At 44.8% G+C, this 18221-nt stretch overlaps 1 protein-coding gene across 1 annotated transcript in view; it reads left to right on the forward strand.

The window, feature by feature from the left end:
• TTC4 (tetratricopeptide repeat domain 4) overlaps positions 1 to 18221 on the forward strand; it is a 68616-nt gene that overhangs the window by 12848 nt on the left and 37547 nt on the right. The window contains exons 3-4 of the mRNA XM_085896194.1: positions 1 to 348; positions 9978 to 10055. Of these exons, the coding sequence (XP_085752320.1) occupies positions 1 to 348; positions 9978 to 10055 (426 nt within the window). The remainder of the gene's footprint in view (positions 349 to 9977; positions 10056 to 18221) is intronic.

Consider the following 18221-nt stretch of genomic DNA (forward strand, 5'->3'; position numbering starts at 1 on the left):
AGTTTGTCAAGGAGAGGAAGGAGGAGGGAAACGAGTTCTTTCGGCAAAAGCAATATCGTCAGGCTGTGGAGGCCTACTCCAGTGGGATTATGCTTTCACCGACCAATGAAAAGCCACCGCACTGCGAAGAGCACAAAGAACATGGTATCGTACGAGAGGGGCGGCTCCAAGAGAGTGTTGCAACGACGAGCATTCACAAAGCTAAAAAGGAAAAGGTAACGGCTCAAGAAAGAGACATTGAAAGAAAGTCAGAGAAAGAAAGTTCAGACATGGAGACTGATAATGAAAATTGCAAAGAGTTGCTGACTATTTTACATACAAATCGGGCTGCCGCCAACTTCCATTTAGGTAAGAACAATTTTGATTCCTTTATCATGATGTAATTTTGTTTGCGATAGCAAACGCAGCTTGTACATATTGCACACACTTGCACAGTTCTTCGTTACCCTCTGCACTTGTTACCTCCACCCACCAAAGGGGGACGGAAGTTATGTTTTCACCCCTGTCTGGCGGTTTGTTTGTCTGCCTGTTTATTTGTGTGCAGGATATCTCAAAAAGTTGTGGATGGATTTGGACAAAACTTAGTAGACAGGTTGGGTGTGTGACAAGGACGAGTTAATTTTATTTTGGTGAAGATCCGAATCCGGATCCGGGTGGAGGTATGCGCTTTACTGAGTGCTCTTCCATATTTATTTACGATACACATATTAAATGGATCATTGATCCTGTAGGAACTCCTACACCCTACGGTGATGACTTGAAATGTAAAAATTTGAACAAAGTAATTTGAGGATTTCCAATTGTATCGTCGATTTATCGTCACAGGGTGGTGAAATAATCAGACTTTTTTTTTTGTTTGTGGATACATAGTCGAGGCTCATGGAAGAGATAGTACTAGTACACTGAACGGATCAGGACACAACCGAAGGCCAAGACCGAGGAAGATGGACAAACAATGGGTGTGGGGAGGAATGAGGGACAGGAGAGCATGCATGGGGTAGACAAGATGGCTACAAAAGGAAACTCTCAGGGGGGAAAACTGGAAATTTGGAAGGAGAAGTGATTGGGGTGGAGTGTTGAAGAGTGTTAGGGGAAAAATGAGGGTTAACAAGGATAGAAAATACCATGGTTTTGGATTGAGGATGATCTGATATGGTGGTGAACAGCTGTCTTGAAGACTTGGAGGGAAGAATGAGGTTGAATAGGATGTGGAAGTTGATTCTACTGGCTGGAAAAAAAAAAGAGGAACAAATGAGTGGAAGTGAGCAATGATCCTGGATAGAGGTAGCTTCACCAGAAGGGAGTTGATGGTGGACTTTGTGTGCCCTGCATTTACCTGAGGGGGGACAAAGCACTGAGAGAGCAGAGGGTGCAAGTAAAGAGCAGAAAGGAGGGGATAGAAGACAGAGACAACCGACCTGTCTGCGATGGTGAAGTGATCGGCCCATAGACTCAGCTCCATCATGGGGAATTCCAATAATCTTAAAGGGGAACCCAAACCCTCAGATCACCTTGATGCTAATCTATCCCTTGATACCCTACGAAATAGATATGGTGTCTTTTTTTCCGATTTCCGAATTATAAAATAGGTAAATGTGCGATTAAAAGTCGACATCTTCTTCTTCTTCCTCTTCCTTAGATTATAACCCGTGATGTTACACCAGGAAATAGACAGTCAGATCCGTACTGTCTCCGGGTTACATCGCGGTATGATTTAACTCAAACGGTGAATAATTTTAGGTTTTCCACGAATATGCCGAGTCGATGCGTTCTTGGTGCTTGTACAGTAATACAAACCGAGATGGTTTCATGATACACTATTGGCCGAAAGACCCTACGTTTGCTAGGAATTGGAAGAGGTTTGTCCGAAATACCCGCGTGTGGATTGGGCCGACACAATGCTCGCTTTTGTGCTTGGAACATGTTGCAAAGCACTGTTATGAAACAACAGAGATGGCTACAGATGTTGTGGTTATCCGCCACGATTTAGAAATGATGAAGCGGAAGAAACAGCCGTTGCTCAAAACTGTAACACCATCTTTACCTAGCTACCAGCACATGTACACAGACATTTTGAGCAGTGAGGCCTCAGTCACATTTGCTCTACGGCGAGGATAAGGCGGCGTACGCCCTATGAATTGACAGAAACGTGCGGCGGCCGCAGAGAAACTGAGGTGGCCTTAGGGTGGCCCTACGCCGTTTGGCTATATTTTACAGGCCGTAGGGTCGCCGTGGGATGAAATCGCGGAGTTATAACTTTTTTTCATTTCTACGCTCGCCGTAGCAATTAGACAAGCCAAGCTATGACGTAGATGTGTTCCACGTCGACCGTACGTAGGGCGTGCGGTGGGCTTGCGTTTTCCGTGCGGCTGCCGTAAGCTCTTCTCAATGAAAAATGAATTTTCCCAACCCCCAAAAAATTACGGCGGCCGCACTATTTACACGGTCGCCGTACGGTGGCCTTGCGGTCTGTGTGACTACCTGTGGGCAACGCAAGGTCGACGCACGGTTCCCCTACGCCTGCCGTGCACCTACGTAGGCCTCCGTAGCAGTCTGCGCCGACCGTGCGTCCACTGTGCGCTACCGCTAGAGATCGGAGTATAGGTGTTTGCCGATACACAGTGGTGCTCCCAGAATCATAATTTAATTCTTTCCTGGAGGCTGTTCGGATTGCAAAAAGTTCGGATTCAAAAAATATTTTCCCAATCAGAAATAATGGAAAGTGAATTAATCTGTTCGTGGACCCAAAGAAAACCCACTTTCAAGACACTTTAAACTGAAATTCCCCATGTTTAAGGTAAAATAGGATGAGTAAATGACCTTCGGTGGCGGTGTATTGTGTGTAAACTGGTACAATCGCCACATCCAAAGGCCTACACAGGCTCGAGCTCCGGCCTGGGTTCCGATCAATCGCACACTCTGCGAGAGCGCTGCCCCCAGGGCAACTCATCAAACATGATGCCCCCCAGAACCACAATCACTTTCATGAAATGCATCGAGCTGACGTAATTATGGATATTAAAAATTACAACTGGTTTTGCTGTAAAATTCAATCCTTGCCCGACAGTCCGTCACACCACGTGATCGGATTGCATTTTTTGTTAATAATTAAAACACAAGATGATTAAAAAAAATGAAGGTGAAAACACGAGGTAAGGCCTAAGTCACATTTGGCTCGGCGTCCGGAGGGTCTACAAAATGTACGGACACTCGCAATTATAAAGCGGCCGCAGTATTTCCACGGTCACACAATGTTGCAGTCACACATGTTTTTATTTTTCGGGTAGCCGCACGGCGTGTTTATAAAATGTGGAGACTGAAAATGTGGGGGTGCCGTAATTTTTTGGGGGTTGGGAAAATTCATTTTTCATTAAGAAGAGCTTACGGCAGCCGCACGGAAAACGCAAGCCCACCGTACACCCGACGTACGGTCAACGTGGAACACATCTACGTCATAGCTTGGCTTTGTCGAATTGCTACGGCGAGCGTAGAAATGAAAAAAGTTATAACTCCGCAGTTATAATTCCACGGCGCCCCTACGGCCTGTAAAATATAGCCAAACGGCATAGGGCCACCCTAAGGCCACCTCAGTTTCTCTGCGGCCGCCGCACGTTTCTGTCAATTTGGAGGGCGTACGGCCGCCTTATCCTTGCCGTAGAGCAAATGTGACTGAGTACTTCCACCGACGAACTGAATGAACAAAGCGCGAAGATGCGGGTCGAACTGGTGGGGGAGACACGTGAACAAACATGAACGCCACGTTTTGTTCGGTTTTTTTTAAATGTATTGGGTCTTTAGGGCCAAACTTTCTCGAAAAAATTGTTCGGATTCCAATTTGTTCAAACAGCTTGGCCGTTCGGATTCTGGGGGACCACGGTATCTTATAGTTATAGTATATTCAGTTATATATACTGGTATATTTTTATTTCAGTAAAAAATAGGACTGGTATATATACCCACTCGTTACCGTCCGTCTGGCCGCACGTTCGCCTTAGGCCCCCCTGCGGTCGCCTTGCGGGCACCTTGAGGTCTCCTTGCGTCTGCCTTGAAAATTATATTGCCGCCGCAGGGACGCCCTAAGGTCACCGTGCGACATGAAATCAAAGACCGTACGGCACCGCCACGCTTTCGGTCTCCACAATTTATAAACACGCCGTGCGGCTACCCGAAAAATAAAAATATATATGACTGCTACATTGTGTGACCGTGGAAATACTGCGGCCGCCGTAGAATTGCTAGTGGCCGCAGATTTTGGAGACCCCACGGCCGCCGTGGCAAATGTGACCTTGGCCTGAATCAAACACCTGTTGCCATTGCCCGGCAATTACCACAAGAGCACCAAAAAAAAATGTCTATTTATCAACACAAATTTATACAAATTAAATGAACCACCATCTATTTATAGTGGAGAGAAAGTATGTACACATCATCTACTCCTCCAAGAGGATTTGGCCAAGGACGCTTAAACTTTAAGGGTTCCCCCTCCCCCCCTCACCATCCCCCCATCAACCATGACCCTAACAATACCTAACACCACCCCACACCCCAGTCCACCATCCCCCAACAATCCCCCATCAACCATCACTCCCACAACACCCAGCACCATCCCACAGTCCCACAACACCCTCCTCCCCCCTCCACAATTCCCAATCCACTGCGGAGGGACATCGATACCTCAGGGACATGACGGTGGGACATGGCATGGACACAAACACAAGTGGCGTCCTGGGAAAGTATGAAACAGAATGATCCTATAACATACAAGACACCTCGTCAACCTGCGACAGTGGGACAAAGCATTCGTCACCCATTTTGTCCGTGGTGTCTGAGTGTGCCCATTTTGTCTGTGCTGTTGATCGATAATGGGTATTTCTGCTCGAGTAATATATAAACCGATTTATCAATGAATACAAAATCCCTCCCTTCTAAACTCTGAATGGACAATCAAACCCTAGCAAGCTGAAGTTAACATACGACCAGCATTTTCATCTTCAATTAAAACATCCACCTTCTTCCTCTGAATCGCTCGCACAGGGCTCAAAACGATACGGCTCCACAATTCCCCTGAAAGCGTTTCCTTTACTATTTTTCCTTTCAACCATTCCTGCAATATCCCACTGATCACTTCAAACATTATGAGAACCATCACAGTTGCTGATGACGGTGGAGTCAGTGTTTGAATCTGAGCTCGACATGCATTGTTTCTCTATGTAAAGCCACCGTTCGATAGCTTCCAGATGTGGCGTCACTGGTGAAATCGAAAGTCGACGCTGTGTGATTGGCAAAAAATTTCAATTATTTTTTTCCTTTCAAATGTGACCGTGATTAATAATTCTCAATGGTTTTCAGAAAGAAACAAATTCCGTTTGGATTTCCCTTCAAAGGTCTTGGTTTTACACGGCATGAAGCTGAGCAAGATGCTCGGGAAGGTAGCCAGCCCAGAGGGGAGAGCAGTATTCCATCAAGCTGCAGATGAAAGCCTTGCGGGTGGCTACGAGTTCAGATCAGCCAAGAAAGGTCTTTGTACGACGGAGGATGCCGAGTCGGCGGCTGGCTTTTGAGGCCAACTTTAAAATGTTGTTTGTCCAAGAAAGATCGTGGCTGATTGTGAGACCCATCGGTTTGAATGGCTGAACTTCCTCAAGAGGATTATTAAGAAAGTAGATTGGGGGGGGGGGGGTTGCCAGATGGTCCTTTCGGTAGTGAGAGTGTGAGATTTGTCAGGATTGAAACACATATTCCAAGTGTTTGACCAGCTTGTGATTTTTTTAAAGTTCTGAATCGAGGGAAGGTCATCTTGAGGGTTTTTGACAAAATCTTCCTGACTTGGTCGTTTTTTTTTGTTCTCATTTTTTGGCGTCTTCAATACGAGTTATTCTCATTGAAATTAAAATTTTCTTTGCTGCCACCTGTGCCTTTTCTTGTGTACAGTATTGATAATAATTGAAACTCTTTCAAGTATGCCCCTCGACTTCGAAACTCTTTTTCCCAAAATATTCATTTCTAGGAAGTCTTCTACTTCTATGATGCTTCAGTCACATTTGGCTCGGCGGCCGTAGGGTCTAAAAAATCTACGGCCACTAGCAATTATAGGGTGACCGCAGTATTTCCACGGTCACACAATGTCGCAGTCACATATGTATTTATTTTTTGGGTAGCCGCATGGGGTATTTAGAAATTGTGGAGACCGAAAACGTGGGGGTGCCGTACGGTCCTTGATTTGATGTCGCACGGTGACCTTAGGGCGTCCCTGCGGTGGCCATATAATTTTCAAGGCAGACACATGGTACCCTCAAGGTGCCCGCCAAGCGACCGCAGGGGGGCCCTTAGGCGAACGTGGAAATAGTGCGGCCGCCGTAATTTTCTGGGGGTTGGCAAAATTCATTTTTCATTGATAAGAGCCCACGGAAAACGCACGAATAATGCAAGCCCACCGTACGCCCTACGTACGGTCGACGTGGAACACATCTACGTCATGGCTACGGCTTGTCGAATTGCTACGGCCAACCTAGAAATGAAAAAAGTTTTTACTTCGTGCTTTAATTCCACGGAGACCCCTACGGCCTGTAAAAGATAGCCATACGGCGTAGGGCCACCCTGAGGCCACCTCAGAAACCCTGCGGCCGCCACACGTTTCTGTCAATTCGGGGGGGGGGGTACGGCCGCCGTATCCTAGCCGTAGAGCAAATGTGACTCATGCTTTACAGAGTTAAAAAAAAGTCATTTGTTGTACTCGTTAAAGCTTTCTCTTTTAAAAAGAAAACAACCAAACAAATAAACCAATGTCACCCGCAGGGTGACCCATATCTTGCCAAAAGGTGACCACGTGTGACTTCTTTAAGGTCACACTGAGGTGAACAGAGCTGCTATCCAGCAGGAGCGACTCCTTGAGGAATATCTGCCTACGAGAGATTCCGATGAGAATCGTTCTACAGAGTAACCATGAAAAATATGCTTTTGCCTCATAACGTCACCAAATGACGTCATAATGTCTCAAGCTTGACATATCTAGAAAGCACTCATCGAGCTGTTCAATTTGAGGTACAACACGATATGGTTCCTAAAACTTGAAAATTTGACCTTGGGGTCAAATATGTTTGACCTTAGGCGCTACCCATGAAGGTCAAGGCCAATCACCACCAAAAATTAATCAGCTGAGCGCCAGACCATGGACTATATTCCCATGAAGTTTGAAGATGATCCGATCAAAATTACTCAAAAAATAAGGGTTTCGTCGACACCCCTGATTTGCGACAAAGTTACCTTGACCTTTGACCTTGACCTTCAAAATTTTATGTGCTGAAAGGGACCTCTATAGGCCTCTGATATGCGAAGTTACAAAAATTTCCAATGATAACTGTGCTCTGCAGAGTGATTTATACGTGATTACAGACCAAAAAAAAAACATATGAAGGTCAAGGCCAATCACCACCAAAAATTTATCAGCAGAGAGCCAGACCATGAACTATATTCCCATGAAGTTTGAAGACGATCCGATCAAAATTACTCAAAAAATAAGTGTTTCGTCGACTCCCCTGATTTGCGACAAAATGACCTTTTTTTTTATTTTTTTTTATTTTTTTTTTTTTGTATACCTTGGTCGAGGCTCGTATGAGAGCGAACACACAACTCACAGCAAGGAGGCATGAGACAAGAGGGGCGGGAGTGGAAGGGACAAAACATTGGGGAACAGACACAGGTGACTGTGGAAGGGAGAGGGATGGGGATGGGACGGGGAACATGGCGAGGAGAAGATGGACATTACAGGGACTTTCAGGAAGGAAAGCAGGAGAATTGAAGGAAGTGGGCTTGGGTGGATTATCGGGGGTAGAAAAGATCGAGGATTTGGATGGGGGAAGATAAGAGGTGGTGGTGAACAGCTGTTTTGAAAGCCTGGAGGGAAGAATGGGAAAGAATAGAGTGAGGAAGTTTATTCCAAAGGCGGGAAAAAAGAGGAATGAAAGAGTGAAGATGAGCAGTGATTCGTGATTTTGGTAGTTTTACCAGAAGGGGGTTGTTGGCGGACCTTGAGCGCCCTGTGGAAATGTGGTTGGGACAAATCGCAGAGAGAGCAGGGGGGGCAAGGCTGGAGAGGAGTCGGTAGAAGACAGAAAGACCACCGACTAACCTGCGGTGATTGAGTGAGAGGCCCAAAGACTCAGCTTCATTGCGGGAGATGCCAATGATCTTAAATGCCCTGGTTTCGACAGCGTTAAGCCGAGAAAGGTGGGAGGCAGGAGCACCAGCCCAGAGGGGAGAGCAGTACTCCATCAGGCTACGGACAAAAGCTTTGTAAGTGGTCAGGAGCTCAAGAGGGCCGAGGAAGGACTTTGCACGACGGAGGATTCCCAGTCGGCGACTGGCTTTTGAGGCAAGGTTGGAAATGTGACTTTCCCAGGAAAGGTCATGGCAGATAGTGAGACCCAGAAGCTTGAAAGAAAAGACTTCTTCCAGAGGATTATTGAGAAAGTGGATGGGGGGGTTTTGTAAACGGTCCTTTCGAAGAGACATAGTGAGAGTGTGAGATTTGTCTGGATTGAAAGACATGTTCCACGTGTTGGACCAGTTTGTGATTTTATCCAGATCTGCAGTGAGCGAAGAAGCTGCTGCTTGCCGGTCTGAGGGATGACAGATGGTACGGCAGAGGGTGGAGTCATCGGCAAAGAGAAATAGAGGATTTTCCAGAGAGTCCGAGAGATCATTGATGAAAACCAGAAAAAGAACAGGGCCCAGAACGCTACCTTGAGGAACTCCAGCCTGCACAGGAAGAGGGGGTGAAAGAACTCCATTTAGGGCCACACGTTGACTGCGACAGGAGAGGAAGTCTGCGAGCCATGAGTGGAGATGGCCTTGAATACCATGGGAAGAGAGTTTGGTGAGTAGGGCAGGGTGCCAGACTGTGTCAAAAGCACGTGATATGTCCAGGGATACAGCTCGGATTTCCTCTCTGGCATTGAGGACCTCCATCCATTGATGGGAGAGCAGTAGCAGCATATCCAGGGTAGAGTGACCTGGTCTGAAACCAAATTGATGATTGGAAATCAAGCCATTGGAGAAGAGGAAGGATTTCATATCTGAGGCGATGATGGATTCCATAACCTTGCTGATGATTGGGAGAAGGCTGATTGGTCTGTAGTTACAGGGATCTGTTTTTGCACCTTTTTTATGCAGGGCAGTGATGTTAGCAGATTTCCAAGCAGATGGCAGATGACCTTGGGAAAATGAGAGGGTGAATAAAACAGAGAGAGGGTGAGCAAGAGCAGAAGAGCAGGCTTTGAGGACACGTGGGCTGATGCCGTCTGGACCGGTTGCAGAATCTGACTCGAGGTTTGAAAGCAAGCTCTCCACCTTGTCAGGAGAAAAGGATACAGAGTCCAGGGACAGTTTGGTGCGACTGGGTAAAGTGGGTAGAGGTAGTGATGGGTTTGGGACACAAGATTTAGCTGCAAACACCGAGTTTAGACATTCAGCTTTATCACGTGTGGAATCAGCAGTGCGGCCATTTGAGGTAAGGGAGGGGATGGAGGGGGAACATACACCAGAAACAGATTTGATTAAACGCCACCAGTATTTTGAGGAGGGAGAGAGGTTTGAGAGTTCAGACTTGAAATTGAAGACGATCCGATCAAAATTACTCAAAAAATAAGGCTTTCATCGACTCCCCTGATTTGCGACAAAGTGACCTTGACCTTTGACCTTGACCTTCAAAATTTTATGCGCTGAAAGGGACCTCTATAGGCTTCTGATATGCGAAGTTACAAAAATTTCCAATGATAACTGTGCTCTGCAGAATTTCTTATACGTGATTACAGACAAACAAAAAAAATAAAACATACAGGCTGACGAACATATCTTGCAAAAACTTCGTTTTGGCAAGATAACAATTGACTTGGTTTGTATTTATTCATTGTTTAATGCTTTGTGAAACCTCCATATGTGAAAACACTTCACAAACTATTGTTGTTATTTTGCTGCAGGAAACTTCAGAAGTGCCTTAAATGATATTCGAAGAGCAACAAGCATTAATCCAGCACACATTAAAGCGATTATAAGGGGTGAGTATTGGACTTGTTGAGGAGTTCACATTGTTGTGGGAATGACTTCAAGGGGCTAACTTTGCATAAGATAGGTTCGTTATCTCCCTTATTGAATGTGCTCGAATAACTGTGAGGTAATTTAATTGTGATATGAGACGTGCGTTGTTTTATGTACTGCAGAGAAAGATGCTGTGCATCCGCCCCCAATGTTTGTGTCGAAATCCGCCATTTCTGATTCGCCTCTTCTTTTTTTTTTAATGTTTTTTGCCGAGTAATCAGTCTTTTATGTTCTTCAAAGCGACCTGCTGGGCCATCAGGTGCGAGTTTTGGCGGGAAACGACCGCCACACCGGCCATCATCAACCATCTGTGCAAGATCAGGGAAGGCTTTGCCCAACCCATTGACTGGGTTGGGAACCGATTGAGGCCGAGAGGGGAGGGTTAAAGTGCGTCACAGATGACAGTTGGGCTTAGACTCTATAACGGCGGGTGCAACCCACGCAGGGGAGGAGAAGCCTGGAACTTCACTGGTTGAAGCTGCACGTGAGACTGTGGGGTTTTCTCCTGAACGGGCCCTCCCTTTGCTCTGCCACACCCACCCAGCAAGCTACGCCCCCCTCTTCCCATTCCGGGAGTGGACTCCGGCAAGGACATTGGCTCGGCTCTCTCCTACTCGTGCCTCAAAAAGGTCCGGCTGTGTCCCAACAGACACAGCCGGGGTATTTTCTTTCCTGTTCATCTCTTGCTGTTGACTATCTCTTGTGGAATGACTGAGGCCTTAAGTTTGATAAGTAAGGATCCCGTTCAGGCGTTGATTTGTGGGTGCATAGGGTAGGGGGTTAAGAGGTGTTCATTGTTATTGATTGGTGTTTGTTTCGCTTGTATTGCCACCCCGTGTTCCTGATTACATCATAAAACCACTTAGTGTCTGGATAAATTCAGGTGGTTCTGTTTGTGGTTGCAATTTTACACGTCCGTTAAAGGACAGATTGGATGCGGGTGATTAGAGCCCATAACATGACCATGTCGTGCACCGAGCAACTCATTTCGGTTGTTATTAGAGATCAGGTGTACAGCACTGAATCAGTGTGGCGCATCCACTGGCTCGGTTGGCCTACTCGGCATGGTATCATGGTGGATAGATATATGATCCAGCCCAGGACGACTGATTCAGTTGGCCACCATGACTGCTTTGAGGCAGTTCGCCGGGATTCGTACCAGGCAACTGGGACGAATCAGGCAAGCACATACAGCCAGCCTGTGTTCAGATGCATTTGAAATTCCATTATTCCACCTCAGGACATCCCCCTGCCTTACTTCTCAGTTACATTTATTCCAGTGAAATTCACTGGAACGGCACCTGGTTAGTTTTAAGACTGCCTTTCCATTTATGATGCTAAATTATTTTGTAACATAACACAGGGAAACAAATAAATCCTCCAAACGAAACTAAAATTATATTCTCTTACAATAGGATCTTTCAATAGGTATTTGCCAAATCCAACTATTCCTCCACTGCATTTAGCATGACAATCCCACACCGAAGCAAAGTGGGCACACCCACTACTGGTAACCTGGGAGGTGGAGGGGTCTCCTCAGGATAATTTTCCTCATCATCAGTTATCTGAGGATACAATCTAGTTTGCGGCGGTGCTGATGCCTTCTCCATGTTAAGGGGCATCTGAATAGTTACATTCTTTAATTTATTCTGTACTTCTTCCAAGCTATGTTTTAGGCCTGCCAATTTGAAAAAAATTTCTCCCAGTCCTTGCATTCCAAACTCTACATTGAAAATGCCTTCAAATTTACTTCTCCAGCCATTTTCCCTCCTTTCTTCCTCTGTTCCAATTCTCTCTTTAAATTATCAATGCTACTCTTTCAAAAGTACCATCTTCTGACTTAATGCAAGAAGTTCCAACAGTACAACACCTAGTACGATATGCAAGTCGATGCAAACACAATGCAGATACAAATACAAAACAGATACTACAAGAGAAAGAGCAATCAGAGATTGCAAACCCTCGCAGGAGTTCTTTTGAGTGGTGTATTTTTATAGGTTTTCGGGTAAATCCAATACGGCTGCCAAACCATGTGACCTATGACATCATATGTGTTACCCTTTTGCTCCTCGTGGATAGGCAGTCATGTGTGTAAAGTTTTGCCTCGATCTGTTCAGCCATTTCAGAGAAGAAGGTTTTTGAAGGTTAAAAAAACAAAACAATTTGGCTGCAGAATCACATGACCGACGACGTCTTAAAAAAATTTTGGTGGACCATTTTATCCCGAGATGACTCTCAAAAGTTTTTATACTGATCGAATGTCACGTTCTACATGTGCAATTATGACATCATAACAAAGGCATCTATGATGTCATAAAAATACCACACTCATTCCCTATGCGGAGTACTTACTATGTACCGAGGTCCAACGTTTTCCCGTTTTTCCAATATGGCTGCCACACCACGTGACCTATGATATCATAATTATCATTAAAACATTCTACATGAGTAGTCACACCAATGGTGAAAATTTTGTCTCAATCCAACAAGCGCTTGCGGAGAAAATCATGAAAGCTCTGTGCAGCCAAACAAACAAACGGCCCCAAATGCAATACCCTCTCCAAATTCTTCGTCGAGGGTAAATATTACCATACAAGAGCTTCGGCGACGATAAATATAGAACAATGATAATAGGGATTACATGATGCAGGAGGTAATTTTGGAGTGTGTCACACAGGAGAAGGATCTGTGGGTGGTAATAGATGCGGGAGGTAAGCAGGCAGCACAATGCCAGGCAGCTATCGGTAGAGCAAATAGGGTTTTAGGCTGTATTCGGAGAGGGATCAATTATTATAAATCAAAAGAGGTGGTGTTAACATTGTACAGGAATTTAGTGAGGCCACATCTAGATTATTGTGTGCAGTTTTGGTCACCACAACTCAGGAAGGATGTAGATGCCATAGAGAGGGTTCAACGCAGGGCTACTAGATTGATTCTGGGCCGATGAGACTTTTAGGTAATTTGAGCATTGATGGGTGATTGTGTCCGGAGTGCTGTTGGTTGGGGTCTTGTCAAGGGTGGTTGTGTGGTTGATGTGTGTTTTTAACCAAGCCCATTCCCCCTCGCCGAGGGGAAGAAAAGGGGGGGGGACTACCAAAAAACGACAAAAAGGGGGAAAAAAATTTCATTAATTAAAAACTTGTTTTTTGCTATTTTCTTCCTTGGATCTTGTGTCGATGGGTTGGTGTGGTGTTCGTGCAGACAAGATGAGCTGAATGGCCTCCACCTGTGTTGGATTTCCTTGTTATTCCTTGTTATCCTTTCAACATCTGGCTGAAAGCATCACACAATTCCTTCAATTCCAACTTCAACTCCTAGTTGAAAGCAACACAATTCCTTGCATTTTATTCTGACAGTGTACGCCTGAAATTTGGTATTTCTAACTTAGACAATGCGGGTGCACACAGTGGCCCTTTTTGTCTGATCAGGATGGGGGCTCCAACCCCAAACAACTGATATTTATCTCTGAGAGGGGACTTAAACCCATTACAATAAATGGTTCAAACATTAATTTGGAGCACGTTGACCCTTGGACAAGAGATGAGGTGCACAGCGAGCTGGCAGCATACTCTTATCCCAGAGATTTCAAAAGGTCCCTCACCTCTGCTCTGTGAGCTCGTGTTTCCTGCCACCACAGATGCAGCCACCGCTCCTCCTGGTCTTGGTGCTCCTGCATGGCTCACCAAATTGTTGAAGAATTCAATTCCTGTCAAAGAGTTTGAATAGTTTATTAATGATATAAGCATCATGGTAGAGAAAAGAGGCAATTAAGTTCAACAATAGGAAGCAACACGCTTCATCCCCTTTCCTAATAATACAAGGATCTTGAGTCCTATTTATACAAGGCAAAAATGGGGAGTGGTGAGATTGGGGGAAGATATCTGGTAGTGCTCAAGATAAGGTACTGCAGAGACCAGCTTTTATGGGAGGGAAAAGTGATCACTTCGGGTCTTCTGGCAGTGGTTATTCATAGGTCAACTTCAACTCAATGGCTGGAAAACAACTTTACGACCAAAAGGATGATTAGGGTTCAAAAGAAAACATATAGACACTATCTAAGCACACATTCCAGTAGCACCAGACTCCAGCTTCAGAGGGTTCAGCCAGACTTTCAGGCACCAGCATAGTATAATTTAATATGAGGATCCCTGAATATATTGTGACGTCCACGGGACCTGAACAGTCCCGCCAACGTAGAATGAGCCGAAACGATGGAGGCGGTTTACTTATTTATAACCCAAACATGGCGGTTCTAATCGCTCTACCGCAAACGGGACGAGGAAGGTGGCACGAGTCACTTTTCACTGAGTTGATGATGTTTATTTGTTTTTATTATTAACCAGAAATAACAAGACTTGGCAAGAAGAGGGATCCGGGGCGATTCGACGGGATGGTGTGGGATCGGGCGTGGGGAAAACACAGACAATTCCAATGAATATACAGATCTCAAACCCTCTAAGGCGCCAAGTACACACACAGGCACACGCACACACACAAAACGTAGCTACTTCTGGTGGTCAGGCTGGACCGTGGTGTGGACGCAACTGTCCCTGGATCAGCGTCGGACGAGCTGGCCTTGCTCTCGTCAGGGGGGGGGGGGCAGGAGAAACCGTGGTGCTGTCGACCTCCTGGTCCTGGCCCAAGTCCGCTCACAGCCGCCAGGGAACCAGTTCTGGCGCCAAATTGCGAGCAGGAGAGGGAGGCAGGTCCGCCCGCCGTTCGACCCCGTACTGCGAGCCAGCAGAACCCCAGAGCCAACCAAGGTGAGGCACGAGGCTCAGCAAGGCTCCAAGACACGACGAAGAACATGATCGAAACAGCACAACAACAAGTACGCTTCCCGCGCAACAGCCTCCACACCAAAAAAACACGATCTTTTTGTCCCGATCTTCTTTCTCTTCCTTTTCGACCCCGAACAGAACCTTTTTATCCTTGGTCCTCGTCACTTCCAATCGAGCCGTTTTATTGGCCCACCGCCGTCGCCTTCCGCCAATCGTGATCACGGGGCGGAGCCATCCGCAGCCCTGTCCTGTGACGTCACGGCCAGCCTCCAGAGAATACCAAAAGGGGTTTACACAGACACACTTACCCTATCCCGTGTCCCTATCTAATTACGTGACAATTATCATTTCCCCCTTGAAGAAATGAACATTTACTAGACAACTTATCACCACTGAATTGCTACTTATTACATCGAGATCCTGGTAAACTCGAACAGCATGGCATACCTAATTAAACATCCTAATTACCCTTTGAATGCATACCCCCCCCCCTCAAACGTAACAATATTTTAATATGCTAAAGAGAATAATAGATAATTCTATTCTACTGAATAAAGATTATTTGGAAGGCCAGTCTGCTCGGGGTATGGGATTCTGATGTTTAATCACAGGCCGGTAACCTTCCATTACAGAAAATAAATATAAGGCCGTTTACAATTTAAATGGATACATATAATGAAAATAGATACTCATAAAGTAGGTAAATGTAATAATTATGTTGCATTTGAATCAGACATTTCCCATTAAAGAGTTATAACAATACATTGTGTTTTTCTGTGCTAAGAAAACGTTACTTCCCAAGTTAATTTTCGATCAAGCTTAATTGGGCTACATTTTCTTTTATCACACTGAAAAACCATAAGGCTAATTTTGGAGAAATTTGCTGCAACAGAGGTTATGTTTTCACCCCTGTTTGGCTGTCTGTTTGTAAGCAGGATATCTCAAAATGTTGTTGACAGATTTGAATGAAACTTGGTGGACAGGTTTGGTATGTGAGAAAGATGAATTGATTAGATTTTGATGAAGATCCGGATCCAGATACTATAATTTTTTAAGTGATTCTTCACCATTGAGAGATAGGGCCAAAAACGATATATAGCACGATATCTCAAGTTATGGATGGATTTGGACACAACGTGGTGAATGAGTGGGAAGGTGACAAGAACAAGTTGATTAGATTTTGGTTAAGCTAAGGTTTGGATGCAGATCTGGCCTATCAGTGAGATACAAAATGTAAAATGCTCATCTTTGTAAAGTTTTTGCTCTACCGAGTGCCGTTCTACTTTAGGAAGGAATAATTCTGTTGTGTACTGGTTAGAGCATCCACTCCGAGTTTGGGAGGTTGAGGGTGCAAACCCCGTCCTGCTTTAAAAGTGGTACATGCTGTTTCCTTGTTTGACATTTAGCATTGAAAAGGTTTAGAGCATGGACAATTCTCATAGTTTGGTATCCATGGAGGAGGAAATCCCCCCTTAAGAATTGTCCCGCTGAGTGTGGTGAGAAAAGTTACACCATTGCTGTGGCATCGATGGTTCCCTCAGTGTGTGTGTGTGTGTGTGTGTGTGTGTGTGTGTGTGTGTGTGTGTGTGTGTGTGTGTGTGTGTGTGTGTGTGTGTGTGTGTGTGTGTGTGTGTCTGTGTTCGAAAATTATGTGCATTACTTACAAAAGGACCAAATTGTAGAGAAAATATAAGGATTAACTGGATTACGGCAATGGAACTTACAATGATAGGACTGACAGAATGGATGAGAGAACAAATTGAAAAACACAAAGTACAGAACACACAAATAGCTTTATGGTTGGAGGAGGTAGAGAAACAGGTAAAAATAATCGTTCATTTAAAAAGAAAAGTTCGAATCAATCATCCAAAAGTAATTTTAAATAATCCAGAGACAAGTAATTATTTAAAACAGCTTCACACACAATTGTTATTGTTCCAGTTGACAAAGCAAATAATAATATTACATTTGTATGCAAAACATTCTACATTCAAACACTTTTGGAAGATTTGGGCTTACAGACTGGACTCTGAAAGACCTACAAAATATGTAACGATAATGATGTAGACTTGATAGAACACCATATAAATCACTCAAAAGCTAAAAAAAAACTGTTCGTTCCAGATAAACACGATAAATTACCATTCATTTACTCGATCCCAAAAATGCACAAAAACCCACGTAAAGGCGCTGTCACACCTTGACGATTTAGCCAGCAATGGCAACGTATAAAAATGTATGTAAAACGTTGGCGTACGCTGAAATTTTGATGTTTTTTTTAAGGCCCGGTCACACCTTGACGTTTTAGCCAGCGATGGCAACGTATTAAAATGTATGTAAAACGCTGGCTTACGTTGAACTTTTGATGTTTTTTTTTAAAGATTCTGACGTATTCATAGCGACTTGGTCTTATGTATAACGCATTGGTAACGGACACAGAACGTTTCGTTGTGTTATAGATAACTTATACCAACGAATGCTGAACCTGTTGTCGGCCTACACAACCGATGCCCAACGATAGTCTAACTTAGGCATAGCGCGTTGCACGCATCGCCGACGATGTCGTGACGTAGCCTATTAAAAGGCTGATGCACAACAATTCGAATCATAACTGCCGTAGAAATGGAAGTGACAACATCGCGGTCACACCTTGGCGATCTTGCCAGCGTATGCCGACATAAGAAAAATGTGTCTAAAATGTTGGGGCACGTCAAATACGGTGTGAGTAAGTTTGGTATACGTGAGTAGAACGCTAAAGTACGCTATCATACGTCGTAGTAAGTAGAGTACGTCAAGAAATTTTAAACATGTTCAAAATTTTTGGACGTACTCGGCGTATGACACACGTTCCGCATGCGATGGGGATAAGTTTTACACACGATATGTGGACGCTTACACACGTCCACAAATGCTACTTATAAGCTACTCATAAGTCGAAACACGTCTTTTTTACGCGAAACTTTGACTTATGTTTGACGTGCTTTGAACCAATTCTTTGCGTAGTCCCAACACACATCGACGTATGTAGACGTATTCCAATGACGTCTTCCGGTCGACAAAAAAAAAAAATGAACGTGTTTCTAGCTTACAACTGCCAAATAAAGACGTGTTCCCAGCGGTGTTGGGAATTGGTATATAAAAATGCTGCTCATAAAAGGGGAACCCAACAGTGTTTTGGAGTCCTTTTTGAGTCGATGTCCATGTCAGCAGTAACAGTAACAGTATCAGTATCAGTATCAGTATAAGTATTAGTTGTAGTTTCTTCATGTTGGCAGTAGTAGGTGAGTGTGAGGGGGAGGGTGTGGGTTATGATGGATCGTCCTTGCGTCCGCGTGTCCACGGGTA

This window comes from Eptatretus burgeri, chromosome 9 (genome assembly GCF_056783735.1).
Source record: "Eptatretus burgeri isolate ZD-2024b chromosome 9, Ebu_testis_v1, whole genome shotgun sequence".
In the NCBI taxonomy this organism is placed as follows: Eukaryota; Metazoa; Chordata; class Myxini; order Myxiniformes; family Myxinidae; genus Eptatretus; species Eptatretus burgeri.